Source organism: Theobroma cacao, chromosome 1 (assembly GCF_000208745.1).
Source record: "Theobroma cacao cultivar B97-61/B2 chromosome 1, Criollo_cocoa_genome_V2, whole genome shotgun sequence".
Lineage (NCBI taxonomy): Eukaryota > Viridiplantae > Streptophyta > Magnoliopsida > Malvales > Malvaceae > Theobroma > Theobroma cacao.
In genome coordinates, this window is record NC_030850.1 from 21,620,451 (window position 1) to 21,644,389 (window position 23,939).

The following is a 23,939-nucleotide window of genomic DNA, read 5'->3' on the forward strand; positions in this document are numbered from 1 at the left end:
TCTCTCTCTCTTCCCACTCAATTAGTTAAATGGTTTTTTGAGTAGCATCTCTTCTGTCCCCATTTCCTCATTCTCATTTTATAGGCGATTTTCATAAAAGCAACATCAATTTTCTCTCAAGTACTCTTTTTTTTATTCCTCCTTTGAATATGGTGTTGAGAGATGTTTAATTTAATATGGAAATTTTCACTTTTTTTTCTGTGTACTTGTTGATTGAATCTGTTGATTTTTTTTTCTTCAAAGAAAAAGGGAGTATTTTCCTGATTTGAGTTTCTTTGGGTAATTAGTTTGATTATTTAGAACAAATGAAATGATCTAGCTTTTTGTGAAAAATGAATCTAATTTTAGAACCCTTTGAAATCTTGATTAAGAACCATACTGATTTACCCATTCCAAGTGGATGCCACAATTATTACATCCATGTGGTAACATCTGCATCACCATCTTATTTTAAAATTTAAACACATGATACCAGTATTTCATCTAAATTCTGAAAGGATCATATTTTTATTCTTTTATCTACTGTAGGAAGACATTAGGTAGAAATTGGTCAACTTTGATAATAAAGTTCGCCAACTAGAAACTCAATTTTGTGAAGCACAACAAGCAGTAGCAAATGCAAGAAACATAAGCATGTCTTTTTATGCTTGCTTATGTAGACAAGCACATGCAAATCGATTATGAATCTGACATTTAATGTGCAATTGTGTGTTTGAGCAGAAAGTAGAAGAACTTGAACATGTAATGAAGGGATTGAGGAAAGAGCTTGAGGTTGAAAATGTATAAATTTTTATTATTTTCTCTTTATATAATCACTATGTTAGATTGTTTGATATGAACTATCTGTACATTCCCTCTGATATACAAAATTTAATCTATTTTCTTTGCAATGACTCCTTAAATAAGATCTATTATAGTATGCAATTAAAAATTCTTATGCCTTTAACCATTGTGTTAGTTGTACCAGCTTTCTTCATTTCACCTTGGAAGCAGTAGGTGTAGCTATTCTATTGTACAGTTTGATTGTTCTGGTATGTTTAAACCAAGATAAAGTAAGGCACAGCTTCAGGCACACAGGAAGTATATTAAAGTTTTATACAATGAATTTAGTATCAGGCCATGGTATTAATGTCTCCCATCTTTTAATGCTGCTAAATCTTTTTAAAGGTTCTAAGATTATTCCTTTGTGAGGGTTATTGAGTTGTTATCTACCAATATGATGGTCTTATTAGAACTTTTTTCGAAACTTAAAAAACCAAGTGGATTAGTTGTTGGAGAAGAATATGTCAAATGCTGCTTTTTTTTTTTTTTGTTATTAAAGGCATCAAGAATTTTTATTTAAACATGATTAACAATCTAATAATTTTTTAATTTAAATATATAAATGTCATCATATTAATAATTAGAGTAATTATATTTTTCATCTATTTATTAGTTTTTAACAAAAAGAATTACTTATAAAATTAGTAAAAATTATATATTTTAAATTTAATTATTAAAATAATAATAAAATATTTAAAAATAATAATCGAATTCGAGTAATAAGTGTCCAAAAGTGATACCCGAATCTAATTTAAATAGTAAAATCATTATGTAAATCTACTATAAATCTTATTATAAGATACTCTAATCCTATATAACTAGATCAAATATTCGCAAGTACCTTGTAGTAAGATAGTCATCACCATCCCTAATGTTAACCAAGTAAACCCATCCTACGGAACCTTGATCTATCATCAACAAGATGGTAAATGCAAGTTACTCGTTATTATTATTATTATTATTATTATAATAATGAATTATAAATAATTTGAAACTTGGCATCTCCTTTTCAATAATCAATTGTTTGTTATTATTTTCAGTGCTAAGAAGGAAGGCGACGTTGTTTGGATCCTTTCACCTTCTCCTATAAAATAAAAATGGTATCGTGGCAAAGTCGCCGGTTGTGAGTCAGAAATGGGTTTTTCATCTATAGCCCGCACTGCCATCCGCAGGAAGCTGCTCTTTTCAAAGCCCAACTATCGTTCAATCTTATCATCTTCCCGTTGGTTTTCGAGTCACGTTGGTGACATCAGCAAGAATGCAGACAGCATCCCGCCATCGTCGGCCGCTTATCATGTGAGCTCAGGTGGGTACATGCGAGGGACTGTGTTCTGGGAACCCACTAAGCCCCTCACTATTGAAGAATTTCATATGCCTCGTCCCAAAGCTGGAGAACTCCTCATAAAAACCAAGGGTACGTTGCTTTGATGAAACGGATTTTTTCAGGTTCTATCAGGGTCAACTCCAGTGGAATCCCCTTTCTCCGTTTTGATCCTTTGTTTCTACTGTTTAGAGCTTCTGATATTCCATCTATTCTTGCAGGCTGTGGAGTATGCCACTCTGATCTGCATGTTATAAAAGGTGAAATTCCATTTTCTAGCCCTTGTGTTCTTGGGCACGAGATAACTGGAGAAGTTGTTGAACATGGCCCACTCACCGACAGCAAAATCACACAAAGGTTTTGCATTGAATACTCGTGCTTTGTTACAAGATGATATCACTTATTCTTCATTAATTCATGCTCTGTGCACATGCTCCTTAAGTTATAATATGTCTCAAGTTTGTTTGGTGGAGATAGAAATGGGCAGCCACATGGTTTCTTAATTTTCCTTTTGGCCCTTCTCAGATTTCCAATTGGATCTTATGTGGTTGGAGCCTTTATCATGCCTTGTGGTAATTGTTTCTTCTGTTCTAAGGTATGGTGCTTCAAGATGCTATGCTTGCATTTCAATTCATTTTATTATGACTGATAGCGTTTTATTTCTGAGAAATAGGGCCATGATGATTTATGTGAAGATTTCTTCGCCTATAATCGAGCTAAAGGCACCCTTTATGATGGTGAAACAAGGCTTTTCCTCCGCAGCAGTGGTAATTTTTAATTTTACTATATTGTGATGATCATGAGAATGCATGTGGTCATCATTTGATGCAATTGCTGATCTGAAGAGTGCTTATCAAGTCTTGATAGTGGCCACTTTTTGCAAAACTACTAAGGGTAGAACATTGCGAATAGAAGACTCCTAACATTTTATAAACCCAATTAAGATAACTTCTTTGGATTTTACGAACAAGGTAATTCCACCTTCTATAATGATTGTTAAGGTAGTCACTCATTCATTTGAGTTTGATATTCTGATGTCTTGATGTTTAAAGGACATTGGCCTTTGAGAATCATGGTTGCCGAAGACAGATGAAACTATTCTGAGGGGTCACAATATATCTGAATTTAAAATAAGATGTTTTCTTATGGATATTAGCCGATGGCTATCTTAAATAAATAAATTTTGTCAAATTGTTCAATTTTTTGAGGTTCAAAATGAAACTGCACCCATAGTTCTTTAAGCCCAAAGAATCTAGAATATATACTGTTTTTGTAATAATGAGAGAGAGAGAGAGAGAGAGAGAGCCTTTACAAATTCTAATATACATTATTGTCCTCTTTTTATCCATGCATAAGTGTGTTTGTGTTTTAGCAACTTTTAGAACAAACTGCATTTTAAAAATTATTGTTTTTCCCTTTCGTCTTTTGTTTTTCTTTCCATGTATAAGGTTAAACCATTCACCTATTATTTTCTTACTCATGTTATTCTTCTGAGCCACATTTAGAGTATAAAGCTTTCTAGTTTCCCTTTAAATTATGCAAAATGATAACTTGAAAAGAAGTATTAGTTGTCTCTTCCTTGATTATGACCTATGCAGTAAATGCATTTAACATGCTACTTCTGTTATATATATATTTGCGTGATTTATGCCATTCTAACTGCAGTCTTGCAACCTTCATCTTATTGTAGTTTTCTTTTCCTAAGTTACTCATCTGTCTACTCTTTTGCAGTAACTGTATCTGTACAGTAACATCATTGCTGGATAACTAAAGCTGTGCTTCTTGTGTAGGAAAACCAGTATACATGTATAGCATGGGAGGCCTTGCTGAATACTGTATCATTCCTGCACATGCTTTATCTATTTTGCCAAAATCACTGCCATACACTGAGTCTGCAATTTTAGGATGTGCCGTATTTACTGCTTATGGTGCCATGAGACATGCAGCAGAGGTCTGTCCTGGGGATTCCATTGCTGTAATTGGAGTTGGAGGGGTTGGTTCAAGGTACTTACATACTTATTAAGTAGATTTTGAAAAAACATAATTGGTTGACTAGTCATTTTGAAACTTTGTCAGTGTGATTGTCCTCAATGTTAGAAGGTGTTAAGGGGACATAGGAGTCCTAAAGAAAAGCAAAATGCTAGCATGACTGTTAGAGGGTAAAGATAACAGCAGACTGTGGATGTGACTTACGAAGTAACTCATATGTGAGGTGATATAGGAATAAAATGGACATTAACTCCATTTCCTGTTCTTCAAGCAGCCCAACGGAAGGCAAATAGAAGATATTGAATCATGTTAAAATTCATGGATGAGAAAGTTGACCAAAATCTTTACTTGAACACCTGAACTAGCATTTTAGCACCTGACACTTTAGAAGGGTTGCTAACTAAGAGGCCTTTTCTCGGTATATGTGATTCTTGACTATTTTACTTGAATCATTGGCCTTTCTTATCTATCTTGCAAGTAAAGTGTTGCAGCACAACAAGCAAATTAGGTAATCCAACTATCAAATTTGCAAGGTCACAAGTGTTGGCTAAAGTAATGGCTTGCCAGTCTCATGCAACAGAAACATTCATTTTTTCTCTGTTTCTTTGATACAATTTCTACGTTTTATAAATCCAGTTTAACACAATAAGAAAAGTGGTAGAAAGAAAAGACCATGTCACCAATAAGTAGAGTGCCATTCTATCTTGCTGTGTGGGAATTTTAATACATGCAGGTAACAAGCACTAACTTTTAAATGGCTAAAGTAAGCATGTCAACAAACAGACTTGGCACTACATCGAACAAACTAGTTGGATTACCCAATTGACTTCCAACAATAGTTTGAGAATCAAATTTTTCAAGTAAGATCCGTGTTGTTGTTTTAGTTGAATGAACATAAAATATAGACTTATTGTTGGCTTGAAGGTGGCACTGCCACCTTGGGCCAACATTTAAGAATAGCTTTTTGAAGGTTCAGATGAGTCTAATTTCAAGTAAATCAATAGTTCTAGATTTGTTTAAAGATTGATCTTGTTTTCCTTGTTTATCTAACATATATATTGGGCGGGTGGGGGTTGGAGGATAGGAGGTGGTTTTACATTTTGGGAAAGGATTAGGGAGAGGTGAGTTGAAGTTTGTCATCATTCATGTCTCAATTAGCTAGCTGCCCATGGCACCATTTTAATGACTTTGCTCATAAAATATTAGGGGAAATTGGAGGATGGACAACACGATTTATCCTTAGAATGAAGCTAGACAATGTCTAATGATAAAAAGTGTACAAAAACTAGCAATTCATTCAGAAATGGCAGAGAAATAAGTAGTGTTATTCCAAATCAGTTTAGTTTTGGGTCTGCTATGGCTTTACGTTAAGATTTAGCCCCCCTATCTACTACGAATTGGTTTAGGATGGATGCTTGACGTGGTAGTAGAGCCCAAGGTGCTAGCAAATATGGAGGCATTCTAGACTAGGGAAAAGGACTATTTGGTAAAGAGAGTTAGTGGTGAGATAGGAATGGCAGCTATGGCTAGTATTATAAAAATCTAAAACTTATATGAAAGGTGCTTGAGGCTTCAAAGATTTTGCTATGCATTGATATATTTTTGACGTCTCAAGTGTCATTCTTATGGCATGGTTTTACATTGTTTTGACACTAAAATCAAACATTTTACCAGCTTTAGATGGACCACACACCTCAAGCTATATGAGCTTTTTCTTCCTGCTCACTGTGCATTTCACTTTTTAAGGTGCTCCCTTCACCATACCCATACTAAAGTGTTGCTCCTCTGTCATAAGCAGATGAATCCTAACTTATATCTATACATTTATATTTGGTTCGAAACTTCTTTATCAAAAAAGTCATAATACAGTACCAAAAAAAAAAAAGAAAAAATCATAATGAAATGCACAAGGAAAGATGACTACAATTTCTAAAGAAGGGAAAATAACTTGAAGAGACGTGGTTGGTTTTTATGGATTGTACAAAGTAAGTAATTTAAATGTTTAAAAATGATAAACATGTGCCTTGCTTAACTTGTATTTTGAAGTGTAGAAATGAGTAAGCTTATGATGGTTATATCAGAAAGGAAGAGAAATTCTGTAAAAGAGGTTAAATCTGATTTCTATTATGTTTTACTGAAGGTTAGATACAAGAAACAGGGACAAAGAAATAAATTGATTAGGTTAAAGGACTGGAAAATTTTCTAAATCAAGTTAGTGTCAATTGTGAGGATTAAAGAACTTTGATAGCCACTTGACACAATCCCAATTTATAGGGTGCAATGGGAATTTAGGGTAGAGTTCCTACGTAAGGTTACTTAAGAACAACATCAAAGGAAATGTTGGATACTCAGAACATAACTGAGGTAAAGTTGGTCATTAAAGGGATGTGGTGTGTGAAAAAGGAAGAAGATTGAAGATTTAGGGTGTATATGAATACTTAATTTTATTTCAGTTTTTAGTAGTTTTTTGAATATGATTTATTGAGATTTGAGATTTGAAAATTGAGTTTTGAAATTCCCCTGCGTTCTCCTCTCTATTTGTTCTCCGTTTTCTCTTTATCCCTCTTGCATGGTTCAAAGATTTAGGACAATGACAAACAGATTTAAGAATTAAATTATTTAGGACTTTATTTAATTAATTTGTTTTATTTTTGGGCTTTAATATAATTTCTAGAATTAGGGTGTTAAGGGTAAAAGATGTAGCCTATAGTGGTTTATGCAATTTAATTTTTTTGGTAGTTTTGGATTATGAATTGTTGAAAATTTGAGATTTGAAGATTGAATTTTGAGATTTCCCCTTGGTTTTTTCTCTTTCTTGCCTTTCTTTCCCATTTACCTCTATTTCTCTCTCTCTCCCCCCCACCCTTGTGCTACATCAGGATGAATACTGTAAAAGCAGTTGATACTAGTGGAGTTACAACTGAAATTTTGAAGTATTAGATGATGTTAGATACTGATTGTAGTGCCAATATATGCATGTATCTAAGGAAGTATATGGATAGCACATTGTTATGCTACTGATTATCTGCTTAAGTTGCGTATAGATGCACATGTACATGTATACTGTTGTCATTTCACTGATAGAATATATGTATAGTGATTGTTACATTTTAATTAGTTGCTTGTATGGATATGTCAATGCATGCAAATATATGCACTTATTGTTGTCACTCACTAGTATTCAAACACTAACATATATGCTATGCATTGACCTACGTTTACTTTTCCATAAAACATTTTGATATTGTTATTCAATAATACTAAAACCAAATCCCTTACACTATTCTTCGAACAGTGTTTCCTCGCATAAACACTGTTCTTATGTTCTAGGAACACTAACATCTTTTTATTTATTTATTTTAAAATTTTAAACTATTTTATGGTTTCTTATGCTTTATTGCTTGCTACTAGGCTTTCTAAAGAGGACAACAGGAATCTTGGCAAATGACTTCTTAGTTTTCGCCAGTTTTTCTCATGTTTCGATGAGGTTTTGTTGCTTTTGGTTTGAATATTTGGGGATCTTTGGCCAAGATGTTAGACGCTAAGTTTCTGTAGCTTTCTGGGCATCATTTGTGAAATTCTTTTTCTTCTCTAGTTATCTAATGATCGAAACACATTTAATTTTTGGCAAAGGAAAAACAAATTCAATTTAAATTCAGCTTTAATCATCAATATCCCCATTACAAAAGATCAGTTTATGTATGGTTGATAGTTTAATATAATGTTGTCAAGTGACCATGTTTCTCTTCTATATTTAAATGATATTATTGGAGAAAATAAATCTACAAGACTTTAGGCTATGCTAGAAAATTTGAAAAAAAAATATTTTGGAAATAAATAGAAAATAAAACAGTTGCTTGCCGAAAATTCCAATTTACAACTATACATTACATTTGGTATTAGTTTGGAATTTTGTGATTTGCTACAACACGAGTAACATTTGCTTTCTAATACAACTAAAGCAGAATTCTGACACTATTCTGTAACACTACTCCCCTTTTATATCTAATGTATTAAAACTAGTGTCTTGTCTTTCTTTATTCTTGTAATAACAAATGCTTTTGTGCTTTCTGCCCCTTTTTTCCCTAGCTTGGCTGAAACCTTTTGGTTCATATGTTGACTAATCATTTGGACTCTTTTTGGTTTTCCACTTCCATCTCCAAGAAAACATTTTTTGTGATTTCATGATTATATAAATAAAAATTGGATGTACTTTTCATTCCAACAATCAAAATTTTAAGCTTTTTATGTTTGAAAATAGAAAAGTAATATTGATCAGGCTTCTTCAAATTTTGTTATGTTTAGTAGTTCAAGGTTAATTACATTTCAAGTGCTTTCGTTATTTCTTTTTCCATTCTAATTTACTTGCTTTGAACTTATTGGGTACAATATAGCAGTGAGTTATTATGTTTGAGCATTAAGGGACTGATAGCATAAACGTAAATATGAATGATAATTTCTATTTCAGCCAGAAGTAATGGTATCGGATTCTTTGGCAGTTTGTGCATTTATCCCACCAAAATCACTAACAATCAAATAAATTGCACAATCTTTGTGGCACCTTATTATCTAAGTATCATATATTGCAATAATTTAGATTATTGATTTTGATGCCAGTATTTACTAGCTTAAAAGTGTTGCAACAATTTCATTTCCAGCTTTTGCTTTGTTAGATTATCCAAATAATTTGAGTAAATTGCTCTCACGGTCTTCATAAAAAGTTAAGGTTCGCATACCGTATTGGTCATTACAGTTTAAAAAGTCACTTATTGCTCGCAATATTTCAAATGTTATAATTAAATGTTTTTTTTTAGAGAAAATTGTAGGAGATGACCTTTCTTTATAAAGACATTTTAAAAGTAACCATCAAAATAAATTTAATTGTTTTTATCCATATTTAGTCATGACTTGACGAAAATATCCATTAAACTATTTCAAATAAATTAAACTATTCATCACAATTTCTCCCCATTACTCTTCATTTGTGCGTCGGATTTCTCTCTCACCATCCCAGTCTCTCAAATTTTATCGATTTCTCTGTTCGGCATTCATCTGTTATGCTTCTGATTTTTCTTTCCTGTGTTTTCAGATTTCTCTTTCTTACGCTTTCAAGATACCAAACAATGTTTTTGACGTGCTTGGGTGGGTGGGTGACTGTTTGAAAAATTCGATTTTTAGGTATTTTGGATAAAAATAAAACTATAAAAATAATCACAAATGTATAAAATAGCTTTTAATTGAATCAATTCGAGACCTAGATACCAATAAACTCAAAATTTTGAAATTTATAAATCTAGGTTTTCAAAAAATTTTTTTTTAGTCAAAGTAGGTGTTTTAGATAAAAAAATATTTGTATTTTGATTTATGAAAACATGTTAGAAACACTTTAATTTGTGCCAAATTGTCAGAAAAATAAAAGAAAAAGTTAAGAGGATTTGAAGTTTTGGTTCGTAAGTAACAACATTTTAGACATTAAAGTATAACAAAATGTTTTTGAATATGTTGTGTAACAATAATATTTTTTCAACATGACGTGTAATAACAATATTTATTTTTCAATATGGCGTGTAACAACATTTTTTAACCATGGCGTGTAACATTTTTTTTACATGGCGTGTAACAACAGTATTTTTTTTTAACAGACGTGTAACAACCTAACCATGACTTGTTATAAGTTTTTGTATGGAGATCATTTTTTTAGGTTTCTATGGAGAGCTACACCCAACCTACGAGATATTGTCTCATAGTTTTGTTCAGGTGCCTCACAAGTATAAGTTTAAGGCTCTACATATATATCAAAGCAGATCCTCACAAATTCTTAATATGGGATTGAGGCCGTTCCTAGCTTTGCCTATTATGGCCTTGATGTCCCCATTAAAGGCCAACACATCACACACAAAACTAGGACGATGCCAGGTATTGGGATTCTAGAGGTGGCTTCTATGTGTTTAAAGAAATGGCTCCCACTGTTCGCATGCAATGTAGTACTTTGCCCTGTGTCGCACCTAGCTTCCATAGTTATGCCGGCCAGTGCTTGATACCAATTGTGGAGGCCCGCACCATCCTGCCATGTATTGTCTGCTTCAACCTGAAGAGTCTTATGGTTGTGTCTATAAAATATCATAAATTAACAATACCATAAATACCATAGCAGACCCTCACAAATTAACAATGTAGGATTGAGGGTGTTACAATTTAATATCCCATGTTATGATGTTAGTATCACTCCAACATCACCATTTCTGGTTGGCTCTGTAAATCATGTTGTGCATGTAATTATAGCCATATCCTTAGTAAGCTCAGTGAAAAATGAGGTCTTTTTATAGTTTCCTTGCATGACTTCTTTGGTCTTCCTTTCCTCTTAACGTCGTTGAATCACATTCTCACAAGGGCATTTCTACATCTCGTGCTTACGTGTCTAAACCATCTTAACATGTTTCCTTCATTTTGTGGTTGATGTCTGCAACCACATATTAGAATGTGTAAAGATTACTGTCAGAAATCTTTGACTCCTAACTCTGAAAATTAATCCTTTCACTTTTGAATTTTATACTGGTGGATTCTTTTATTTTAAGAAAGTCCATCCTTATGGTAATTTTTGACAGTAATTTAATGTTACTAACTTTGACATAGTCATGACAAGATGTTTTCTTCAGTTGTTTGCAGATAGCAAGGGCATTTGGTGCCTCTGATGTAATTGCTGTGGATGTTCAGAATGATAAACTGCAAAAAGCTAAGACTTTGGGTGCCACTCATACAATAAATGCAATAGAAGAAGATGCTGTTGAACGGATTAAAGTATGCTCATTATCCCTAGCTTTTCCCTTTCAACAATATATAAAAGTGCTGAATTCAATTATACGTGCTACATTGTATTGCCTTTGCTACTTGAATATGATACATAAAAGGTTGCTAAAACTTTAAACTACATTGTAAAAGGAAAAATCATAATTGATTTAAAATTCACAAATAATTTAAATGTAACACTAATCCAAACAATTTGTTACAAAAAACTTACAATTTTTATTTTTAATTATTCAAAAATTTTATTTGCTTTTATATCAAAATGCTTTTTTTGCCTTTTGCTTCTGGAAGCAAAAAGCAATAACCAAAAGCCATCAAGGTTTGGCCTAGCAGTTCTTAACCTTACTTGGCAGGGTTAAGTCCAAGGTTCAAATCTCTGCTCCTCCTTGGACATTTTTATACGTATGCCAAAAAAAAAAAAAAAAGCAAAACCAAATAGAGGCGTTGAACTTCATTTTGTTTATTTGTGGGGTTTATTTATTTTTGTGGGCTTAATTTTATGAAGCTCATATTGATAGGGATTTGGTGTAGGTTTGATAATTTGAGATCTTGAGATTTGAGACTTGACTATTGAGGGTGGTTTTTTCATAATTTGAGATATTGATATTTAAGACATGGCTAACCTTGAGATTGGAGGATTTTTGTTGAGTAATCATACTAATTTTAAGTGCTTGTTTGAAATTATTTGGTTCTTCAGTAACTCTTTGTTTTTCTTATTTTACTTAATGCATTTATTTACTTGTCTTGAAAAGGAAATTACTGGAGGACCAGGTGTTGACATTGCTGTAGAAGCTTTGGGGAAACCTCAAACATTTTTGCAGTGTATACAAAGTGTAAGGGATGGTGGAAAAGCAGTTATGATAGGACTTGCAAAATCTGGTGCTATAGGTGAGGTGGACATCAATCGTCTTGTTCGTAGAAAGGTAACACATTTTGTTTCTGTCAATAAATGGTTAAATTATGTTTACTGCTCTTACATTCTCTCCAACTTTCCTAGACTCTACATTTGATTATAGTTACTAGCTCCATATTCCAATATTTAGTGATTTTTCATGACTTGTTACGAGAAACCAGTATAATCTATATCTATAATCTATAAAGTCCATTGAATGTGGGTGCACCCATCCTTTGTCAGAGATTTTGCTTCACACTTGTAATTCTGCTTTTTCCTCCACCTAATGTCATCTTGTTCTCTAAAATCTTTGAGAAAATCTTTGAAAGACCCTCTACTTTTTCTTCCTAAAAGAATCCCCCATAAACCAGAGCTGAATCTAGTGGGTTTACAATATGGTTGGGATTTTCTGTCAAATTTGTGGTTGATCTGGATTATATTTTTTTCTTATTTTGGTTGTGGATTTCAAGTACTGTGGGTATTTAGATTTTGCAATTTTGGTGAAAGTTTTTATTTTGTGATGAATGGCCAGAACCTAGAATATGGATTTTTTTGCCAAGTTTTTTCCTTTTATTTGAAGTTTTTCTCTTTAGGTTCTCTTCATTTAAATAGGGATTTGTCTTTATGAACTTAAAGTTTTTTTTCCGTTATAATAATATGATATATATTCTTTTGTTAAATTTTCAAAAGAAAAATTGACAGAAAAAGTAATTTTTTTCACTTGGCAAAAAAACCACCAATTGTGGGTTGCCATGTGGCATTTAAAATTTTTTTTGATATTTCTTAATTTCACATGTGGCATGATATTATTGGTCAAATGCCACATGAGTGGGTTGGGTTAACGGTGCTAAAGGTTGGAGTAAAATGATACACTATTTGAAAGTTTAGGCGCAAATTGCACATTTTTTTTTGTTTTGATACCAAGTAGTACATTTTACTTTAGTTCCAATATCAAATGAGTAATTAACTTTTTATTAAAATTAGTTTTATTTAAGTAATTAAACTTATGGAGTTATTTTTTATAAACAAAATTTAAAACCATACACTTACAAATAAAATAAAATTAATACTCAAAAAGACAGGTGTTAAAAATTTGAAACTAAGAAACTTCATTCTTCATCATTAATGTCCAAATGACCAAGTCTGACAGTCAAATCAACTTAACATCATTAGTTTAAATATCATGATTTTCTATTGTTTCTAATATTAAGGTTGTGCCAATTGATTGATCAGTTAGATTTATTAAGTTGTTCCAAGTTAAGATATCTTCACCCTTGATTAATGTTAATGGTCAAATTTTAAATAAATAAGATCAACATTACTTTTAAATATCATGATTTACTATAGTTTCTAAGTATTAAGGCAAGGCCAATTAATTAACCTATTACACTTATTAAGTTACTATCTTTTATCAGTAGCAATTGGCATGTCTTTTTAACAATGTTTATTATTTTTAACATTCCAATTGTACATTTGATCTATGTCGATAACTAGTGTTTATACTTTAATTGGAAATTAAAATACTAATAAAAAACTGTATTGTATTGACTAAAGTGATGAAAATAAAGTACTGGAAAAAAAGAGAGTTAAAAATGAAGAATTGTTGGGCTATGTAGCCCAGTGGGTTAATAAGAATAAAAGAGTATTTGTCATACTGTTTTTGTTTGTGAGTTGTATCTTTCTTTCAAGTAGTCAATTGGGTTTGGACTTTGCTTCTTTAGTCTAGGTTATTTTATTTATTTTAGTGCATTTATCAAACAACAAAGATAGGGCAACTTCTTTTATAGTTATACCTATAGTGCAATTTTTTATTATGTAATTGTACTTGTATTCTACACCAACTATCATAAAAGAAACCATTGCCAAATAATAATAGATAGTGAAATATACATTTTTAATTCTAACTCATAAAAATAATAACTATTTACTCATGCTATAGGTAGATATATTGGACTTCTATATTTAGCTTTTATTTGAACTTAACGGATATATTTTTGTTTTGTTTTGTTTATTTATTTATTTATTTTGGGGGGTGGGGTTTGTATAGAAACAAAGACACTTAAAAGGATGGGAAAAATAATAGACAATATTCAAATACTTATAAGTAAAATAATTTGCTGTCTAACTCAAAACTCACCCAAATCCATTAGAGCCTGAGATGATTTGAACCCAAAATGTTCCAAACTTCAAAGTACTCAAACTTGAAACAACCCAAACCTGAAGTGAATCTAGACCCAACATGACTTGAACACGAAGTGACCTGAACTCGAAATGAATCTAGACTCATAATGACTTAAACCTGAATGCAGCTCAACTCAAATCTGCCCATTTGCCACCTCTAAGAACAACCTTGATAGTTGACAAGTTGTGCATAATAATAATGATAATGATGATGATGAGACATTACAACAACCATTTTTGTAATAGAAATTGTAACCTCAAGGAAGACGATATGAGTGTCCTGCTTAAGTTAACGTGGTTATGTAAATAAACACATCAAAATGTCAAGAAGACTAGAAAAATAGAAAAATAAAAAAATTTAAGCAATGGGAAAATTCACTTTGGAAGCATGACTATGATCATATACTTACCGCTGAGTTTGATGCATAAGTAAATTGCACTATTTTAGATCAATGGTTAAGTCTAGGAAGATTGAGTATTGCTTATAATTTTTATCAGATGATGTTAGTTTGATCTTTTTGTTTATTCATATTTTTATCTTTGTCTGCACAAAAAATTTCTTTATTATCATGAAAAGTGGGTTCAAATAGATAGAATAAGATTAGACTTGTATATTGCCTAAAGAAAGATTAGCCTTGTGTGTATGGAACACCCTTGCTATCTTCTACTATATTTTTTTAAAATTTGCTCTTCATTATTTGATAGTTAATATTGTGAAAATGTTTCATCAATAGGACAATTATTTCTTAGGATTATTATTTATCCACAATGTTGAAGTTTGAAATAATGTTGTAAAATACTTCCTCCGTGTCATATACTATAATTTTTTTTAAAAATTTGCTTCATTATTTGATAGTTAACATTGTGAAAATGTTTCATCAATAAGACTATCTTTTCTTAGGATTATTATTTATCCACAATATTAAAGTTTGAAATAGTGTTGTAAAATACTTCATCTCAAATTTAGTGTACATCTGTCTTTTTGATTTGTCCAAAAACTACGTTTACTTTCCTTTTAAATTTATCACTTACTTTTTCTATACTTTATATTATTTTTCTAATAATTTTCTTACAAAATATTAAAAACTCAACCTTAAAATCTAAAATCAAAGTTTTTTTTTTTAATCTTTTTGGCCAGTCAGAATGGATATTTAATTTAAGGTAAGGATTAAGTAAAATGTTATTTTAATTCAATTATAATGTCCTCCCACCCCAATGCATAGGGTATAATATAGTTCTGCTAATTTTGACATTGTCAACCATTAGTCTTATAAATAACTTTTCTTAGAACACCAACATAGTACCAAAAGAACAAAGCTAAGATCAATATGACAATATTTCTTCAGAAATGTTTTGGAAAAAGGATCATGATTGCAATGGGATTAGGGATTAGTGTTTAGCTATATATATATATATATATATATTTGAATTACTGAGATTTTGGAGAATTTATTGATTTTATGGGCAACTGTTTGAGAGTATTTATTCTACATCAATTTGGTATAAGGGGAATATAGATATACAAGTTCTGAGTTATGAGGACTTTTTCAGAGAATCTGAGAGAGTTTTGAGTGTTTCTAATCTGTTTATGTTCACGTAAATCTTGATTGGATAAAAGAATTGTTTTCTAGATTGTGGTTGTTAAACGAAAAGGTAAAGAAAAATGCGAGAGAGAGAAATTGTCATTGTCATTGGGAGCAACAGATTTCTTCAGTTACAAAATCAGGTAGCCAGCATCAAGAAATGTTTTGCTGGTCAAGGATTGGCCACCTAGGAGTTTCTCATAGTTTGCCATGTTTGAACCTAGAAAAGGGAGAACGCTAGAACTTCAATGTTGATTACCACCATCCAATAGTTGGGAAAGAGACATTGTCACCATTGATCAAGTCAGCTGCTCCAAAGCATCCTGACAGTGATCTTATAGCCATTGGAATCTCACTCCCTCAATATCCTGGTCAGGATTTGACCTATCTGATCTGTACACTTACGTGGCACACTCCAGTTTTTTTTTGACTTTCAGCTACATGTAATCACTTCCTTAGTGCAACATCAGCACTATTGCTTCAGCAAATTTTAAATCTCCTTGCTGTTCTCAACGTTTATGATTTTGTGCTCTGTTTTGCAAGATTAATCCTCAAAAGGTCAGAATTTTTTTTGATCAGTTTATAAAGCTTTGGTTTTTTAGAAGCAATGATCACTTCGGAACAAATTCATTGTTTTAGGAGATGATGTTTGTCATGCCTATCTGCTTTATGATGAGATGCTTTATCTAAGAGATAGATATTGTTTGAGAATCTTTCTTCAGCATTTTTGGAGTACCAAGATAAAAAAAATTATATATTTTAAAGTGAGAAAACTCTTGAAAATTGGAGATGACTGTATACATATGATAATTGAGGAAACTACTTAATGACTTTATGTAGATATATTTCTCAAGCATGTTGCTTCAATGTTGCTTGTGAAGGAGGATAGAATTGAAACTCATATCGTAAATCCTAAAGTGAAAGTTATTGCAAAGGAAGTTAAGTGCATCAGGAAATTAAAGAACCAATTGTTGACATCCTTGAGGAAGGAAAGGGAGATGGCATTGTGGAACCTCCTTGACGAAAAGGATAATGTCATTGCAAAATCAAAAGTTGCAAAGCAAGAGATGCAAAATGATCAGCATTTAGAGTCATTTTACAAAATAAAAAGTTGGGAGGCAAGAGGTGCATCCAGATTAGCCACTTGAACAGTTGGAATATAACTAAGTTTTGTGATTGAAACAATTGGAATTGAAAACTGAGTGTCAGATGATCCAAGAAAATGAATTCCCTAAAGAGTTGCCTACTTAAGATTCATTGATTCTAGTCTTCTAGTTCACACACAAGGAAATTGCTTAAAGTCTTTAAATTGATTTTGTCATTCCTAGTGTGTTCCGGAATGATGCAAAAGAAGTTTTATGGATAAAGTTTAATGCTGTAAGAAAATTTGACTGTTTAGAGTGTGGTTCATGAAATTTGCTTTGCGATTTTTCTATTTTCAACATTTCAAAACTTAAGATCAAGTTTTCTGTCAACAAGGGGAGAATATTGCTTGTTGAAGAGAAGCTGATTGAAGGATTTAATTGGTTTAGGAGTTCATTTGATTATTTTTTGGTATTTTACGGTCTTTAATTTTTATTTTTTTTGTATTTAGGGTATTTTAGGGTTACAATTGGCATTTTAGATTTCTATTAAGGGGGTTTTGAGTTTAGCTTTAAAACTTGTGTTAATTCAGTTATCATGAGGCTGGATTGGCGGCAATGAGATTTTGAAATTTTTTTATATTGTCGGTACTTGAGATTTGGATTATTGGGATTTTGGCAAAGTTTGATTGATATTTTCAACTTATTGTTTGAGAATATTTGCTCTACGTTACATATATAGCATTTGGTGAACACGAGAACTGAACGTAACTTAAGAATAATGGGAGCTCTGTTTTCTTGCTTTGATTTAAACCCTAATTGACACTTTTTTTTTCCTAATGATGCCTTGGATTGGAGCAGATAAAAGTTATTGGTTCTTATGGAGCAAGGGCGCGGCAGGATCTACCCAAGTTGGTTAAACTAGCTGAAACAGGTATCTTCAATCTTAGCAGTGCTGTTTCCCAAAAATACAAATTTGAAGAGGCAAGTAAAGCATTTCAGGATCTTAACCAGGGAAAAATAGTCAGCCGAGCTGTAATTGAAATAATGTAGCCTTTTATTGACTTGCCTTTATCATATTTCCTAGTGTATTGCGGTAATCTGTTCTCAATAATAATTGTCACAGGTGAAAAACCAAAACAGAAAACAGAGAACTTGTTAAATATTTTGTCATGGATGATAAAGATATTCTTCTCCTCTACTACTATATTCTTCTTTTTCTTCTCTTCTTAAATTTTATTGTTTGAATCCATTTTTATCCTAATAATTTTTTTGCCAATTTATCAGTTACATTTATAAAATTGATTATTATGATTACATCATAATGCCAATAAAATATTTTTATTTTCTAAGATTTCTTTCTTTCTTTTTATTATTATTTAATTAAAATTTAGATTTCTTTAGTAGATGATATAAGTTATATGATAAAAATATATATATATCTTTTTTGCCTCCCAATTCTTGTTGTTTCTTTTCTTTTATGTTTTTCTCAATAGCATTTACTATTAACATTCATGTATATCATTATGTTTGTTTATTATGCTAATTTCAATCTATTATCATCTAAATATGGTTTTTATTATTATGATTCACATTTACTTGTCTCCCTTCTTTTTTTTTTTTTTGTCATTTAAAAATACAAATGAATCAATCAGTGTTCATTTAGAATTCTTAAAATATTGATGCTTTAGGATTTGTTTTTATGCCTAGTTTGATAGAGTTTCATAAAATATGCTTCAATTGCTAATGTTCCCAAATTATCGATTTTATATGGGTTTCATACGATTTTTACGAATTTTAATATGTTATTTATGGTTTTATTGATTTGGTTTAGGGCTTTATTTGAAACGAATTGATGTATAACCTTATATTGATCAAACTTGTATCGGTCTTTTTATCTATTTAAGATTGATACAAAGTTCTTGTATTTTTTCTATTTAAGATTGCTACAACGTGTCTGGTATTTTTTTCCTGAACGTTTCACATGCTTGTGAAATTCTCTTTATTTTTGTTTTCTCCCTCGAAAAGAAGTCTTCTAAGTGTTAAAAGGGATATTTATACTAAACCTAGTTTAATTTCTAATAAATCCCTAAGACAAGGAAATATTCTAATATAGATCGAATTATGAATAAAATAAATCAGTAAGGGACTTAAAACTTTGGGATTTTTTATATACACTAGTCCAAGAGTCATTTGGGCAATCTCCCCACCTTGTTAAAAGTTTCACCATCGAAACATGTTTTACCTTCTTTTTTTGTTGTTGTTGTATATATAGGAATATCGTTTCTTCATATCCTTTTTCATCTCCCAAGTGGCTTCATTAGCTGTATGATTGCTCCGTGGGACTTTCACAAAAGGAGTGGTCCGACGCCTCAAGAATTCTTCCTTTGGGTCAACTATTCGAGTGAGATATTCTGAATACATATATTAAGTGTTCTTCTACTTGTAAAGGTTCATATTCCACCAAATGTTTTAGGTCTTAGTCGTATTTTCTCAACATAGATACATGAAACACGTTATGCAAGCAAGGTAGCTCTGACGATCTTCTCCATCGCCATTTGCATCATCTCTGGTCCAAGAAGCTTTCTTTGCCCAACTTCATCCAAACATAAAGAGATCTATATTTCCTTCCATACAAAGCTTCCATAGGAGTTATTGTTGATACCAAACTAATAACTATTGTTGTGAGAAAACTTTATCAAGGGTAAATAATCATTGCTACTAGCATTTAGAGCACTTACATAAGCTTGAAGCTTTTCTTCCACATTTTGATTTGTTTCCTCCAAATTAAAAAATCCATGAACTTAAAGTCTTGTCCAACTCTCAAACATATGTAACCGATACGTCTCCTCTTAAAAAGGCTCATCAGGTTTAGCGAAATGTGTATTCATCATAAGCTCCTCATGATAATTAATCCAACAACAAAAACAACATAAATATTATGCAAATTTAATTTCATTTCTTATCCCAACGCAAGATAGAAATTTAAAAAAGTGCAAACTCTTACAAAGTCTTTCTCCTCTAAAACATGCAAAATACATAAATCTCAATCATGGCTGGTAGTTTAACATCAAAAGGATTTTAACTTATACAATTGATGTTACTTTTTACTAAGGTCAAACATAGCAAACATATGCATTGAAATTTTGATTAATGAACTGTATGATTTGGAGTGTGACTGAAACTTAGGTTGTATTTTGAATATATGCATTGAAATTTTAAATTTCATGGCTGGTTTGAGGTATTTTAGTGAAGTGGAATGAGTTAGGACTTAGAGGGGTGAAGTTGGAGACTCAGAACTATGGAATTTTGGATTCTAGAGGAGAACTATCAATTGATTTGATACAAAACAAAAAGCATTGAGAAGAATTCTGAATGCTATCTATCGATAGATATGCCAAATCTATTAATAAATAGCAATTTGAGAGCAAATGAAAGTAATCTGGGTAACATCTATCAGTAGATTCATTAAATCTATCAATAGGTAGCAACCCAAGAGTAAGTTTGAAAGTGTTCAGTGTGCCATCTGTTGATAGATGTCCCTATTTATCGATAAATGGAGGGAAAAATGCTGAAAATCATGAGGAATCCATCGATAAATGCACCCATATATCTGTAGATGCATGTAATAGTGTAAAAAAAAATAAATAAATAAAGGTCTTTGGTTAAATGCCCTGTTCATTATTTTCTCCAACTTAAAGCCCTTTTCAAGCTCTCTCCCATGGCAGCTTCTAGGTAGGAAAAAGGAGTGGATTTAAAGGGGAAATGAACTAGTTAAAGTAAGTATTCCTACCTTTGAAAGAGATTTACCGATTGTTTTCTTTGAATTTCATCCTACATTAAGAGAAATGTGGTTTTGTGCTTAGGTGCTAAAGTTTTTGGAAGGTTTAACGGATGTAAGTGAGATTATTTGAGGTAAAAATGGATTATCTTGCTGGTTGAAGGTTTAGATTGAAATTTTGGAGCTATTAAAGTAGAAATATACTTCAACTAGGTTTAATGGAAGTTGGAAAATATTTTGAAAGCTGAGATTCTAAAATATTATATACTGCTTAAATTGAGTTGTAGTTTAGAGGCTGTTGTCAAGCTGAAATTTAGCTAGGAAATAGTGTAAGGTAAATGTAAACTGATGGTTGTGCATTGGTTTAATGTTCGATCATGTTTGGAGCATAAATTCTACCAAATAGAACATTAGTTGATTGTGTTGGAAGACTGTTAGAGATAAATTGTCACTGTGAGTGGGGCTATGTGTCACAAAGTAGTTTGGTGTGTATGCCTATATGTATATATGTGATTTTGAGATGCATATTTGCTATTGTTGTGCCTAGGCTAATGTTGATTTTGAATTTTGAAATTATGATTTGCTTGTGTTGCCTTGGTTTTCCTGAAACACTTTGTGAAGGATATATATATATACAGGAAAGTAGACCCCTTCAAGTGTTGAACTATCAAATGTTTTTTGTAAATCCTTATTTGTCTATATGTGAACTAAAGTATGCCCTTAAGTGTGATTGGTTAATTAGCCTCTAAGGTTTTGCACATCATGATCTGCTGTGACCTTGCAATGTGTTAGCCAATTGAATTAGTTATGTTAGTGCACCACAGATGGAAAATTTTGTGTATATACCATAGCATTTGAAGAGTTGATATTCCTTAATTTGAAGTGGTGCAATAAGACTATTATTAATTGGAAATTGAAAATGATTATTGAGCTTGCCATTTTATAATGATATGAGGTCTTTATAACATGGATACATAGTCTATCTGTTGAGTAGGATTCCAGAAATCGATTTTGGGTTTCATGGAGTGTTGTTCCTTCTTTGTGATTTGTTCCTCTGTCGGTTACTTTAACACTGTGCATGATTTATTTCTCCGCCAGCTGCTTCGGCACCGAGCATGATTTGTATTTCGTTGGTTGGCCTCCGGACAATGATTTGTGATATGTTCTATGGAGGACCACTCGTACATTATGCTTTGTATAATTGATTTGTTTGCCATATATGCAATATGCTCTGGTGTTGGATAATTGTGTAAATCGAGGTCTAACCGAGTTATATGTCAAGGAGCATTTGAGGTAAAGTGAATGTGATATTGACTCTAAATTAAACAACCTGTTCTACCCACAAGTGGACCGTATTGGGGGCAGCCTACGGTAAGCTTGATAATTGCATTTACATGTGGCTTGTCATAATGAGATGTGTTGTGGTTGATGAGCAATCGAGGTAAGCTCTAATATGATTTTAACAGGCCAATTGTATCAATTAAATTGGCACTTAAGTTTTAATTTGAATTAAGGGTATTAGGGAAGGATTAGACTTGGATTCTTAGATCATTAGATCAATAATGTAACATTGAGTTTGCCTTGTATTCGTGCTTTGGTTAATTTGGAGATGTTGTGGTCCTTGAGACTTCGATTAGTACTTCATTGTGTTAAGCCATATGTTTTACAATTGTTTGTTTTTCAATAGAAACTATTCCGTTATGGTTTGCTTTCCCTTCGCTCCCACTCATTGAGTTATGAAAAACTCACCCCAATCAATTGTTTCATTGTGCATGTTAGAAATGTTAGTTCAATAATAATGCGAAAATATCTAAGAAGGGGTGAATTGGATTTTAAAAAATTCTTTTATTGAAATCAAATTTCGAATGAAGGTATGCTAAAAACAATTTTCACAAACTTGTTTTTCTATCAAAGTGTGCCAAAAGTAATATGAAGAGTAAATTAATGAATAAACAAGTTAAGAACAAATTTTCAAAACTCTTCAAAATAAAGTAAAATGCACAAAAATAAATAGTAAAGAGTAAAGAGAAAATGCACAAAAAATTTATAGAGGTTTGGCCTTTCCTTAGTGCCTACGTCCTCTTCCTTAGCAAGCTAAGGAGTTTAATCCACTATTGAATAAATTCAATACAATGCCTTCTAAAAGTTCAAGCATAACCATTGTCTTTTCAAGAATCAAGTATAACTGTTGCTTTTTCAAGGTTTAAGCACAACCTTTAAACATTACCTTTTGAAGGCTAATGTAACATTCGACCCATGGATGTTAATTTAATGAAAATATTTTGGCCAATTAAGATGAATTGTGAATGTTGATGATGTGAGAAGATATGTGGAAGTGACAAAGGTGATATGGAAAATAAAATAAAATAATAATGTAATAATAAAATAATATTAATTTATTAATGGTGGGTGAATAAGTCAGTGTAATATCGAAAGCTAATTTTCAGGAATTAAGTTTTGCTAAAGTGGGGGAGAGTAGAAAAAATTTTAAGGAAATGGAGTATTGGTGAGACATACGTACCATTATAGAAAATAAAATAATAAAAGTAGTATATATATATATATATATAGTTTACAATTTGAAAGAAAGATTAAAATGTTTAAAGGTGTTAAATGAAGAAATAAAGAAAAAGACCATTCACATGTGATTGTTTTAAGGTACAAAAGAAAATAAATATTGTGAAGAAATATAAATATACAAAGGAGAATCCATGTGGACCAATGAATATGAAATGGAAGCTGTGAAGGTAAGATGAAAAAGAATTAAAATAGAAAAAGGGCCTTGGAACTTTGTAACATTCACTCGTTTTGAATCATGGTAATCTATAGGAGTGTGCATTGGTTGGTTACAGCCAAGCCACCGACCATAATCGTCAGTTCCTGCAATCGATAGTTTGGCTCGATGGTTTTTATTGCAAACGTTGATTAGAACGATTGTCCTCATCGGCTGATCGATTCGGTACCCACTGAGAAACCCACCGCACCTTTTTTTTTTTTTTTTTTTAAAGGGGTAAAGACTGTCGTACCCTTCATTAACCACCCCAAATAAAACCAGCCAGTCAAGTAACCCCCTCCCCCTTAATAAAATTCCTTTAATTTGCAATCGCCCCCTCCCTTAAACCCTAACCCACCCAATTAACTCACCCATGATGAGCTAGGAAGCAAAACATTCCTTGATTACTTTCTTGAGTATCGGAGTAACGATTGGACTCTAAATGAGAAGCGAAGCATAAATGGGAAGTCCTTTGAAACTCAATTTGGGATGTTAAAGGAGAATTTGTCAAAATTGAACCAAAAACTGATTAAGTCGAATCGTGCTCACCGTTAGTAATCTACCATGTACAGAAACCAAGATTACAAGGGTTTGTTTTTGAAAGGCAAATAAGATAAAAAAAAAAATACATGGGAGAATTCGCCTCTTTTGAACGGCTTCAGAAATTGTTGGTTTTTCTCCCTTCAGCCTGAGCATCTCCATTGATTTTTA

The 23,939-nt window shown here is 31.9% G+C and overlaps 1 protein-coding gene across 1 annotated transcript; it reads left to right on the forward strand.

Moving 5' to 3' along the window:
• Positions 1,731 to 17,881, forward strand: LOC18612922 (alcohol dehydrogenase 1B). The gene is made up of 9 exons (XM_018114067.1): positions 1,731 to 1,747; positions 1,863 to 2,236; positions 2,365 to 2,500; positions 2,669 to 2,738; positions 2,817 to 2,910; positions 3,934 to 4,147; positions 10,789 to 10,930; positions 11,689 to 11,859; positions 17,536 to 17,881. Exons 2-9 carry the CDS (start codon positions 1,957 to 1,959, stop codon positions 17,725 to 17,727), a joined length of 1,299 nt encoding a protein of 432 aa, XP_017969556.1. The 5' UTR covers positions 1,731 to 1,747; positions 1,863 to 1,956; the 3' UTR covers positions 17,728 to 17,881.

Excerpts from the sequence above, each read along its gene's own strand:
- LOC18612922 (XM_018114067.1), top strand. The coding sequence starts at position 1,957 with ATGGGTTTTTCATCTATAGCCCGCACTGCCATCCGCAGGAAGCTGCTC. Across the intron at positions 4,148-10,788 it reads GTTGGAGGGGTTGGTTCAAG|TTGTTTGCAGATAGCAAGGG; the intron begins GTACTTACATAC and ends TGTTTTCTTCAG. Across the intron at positions 11,860-17,535 it reads ATCGTCTTGTTCGTAGAAAG|ATAAAAGTTATTGGTTCTTA; the intron begins GTAACACATTTT and ends GGATTGGAGCAG.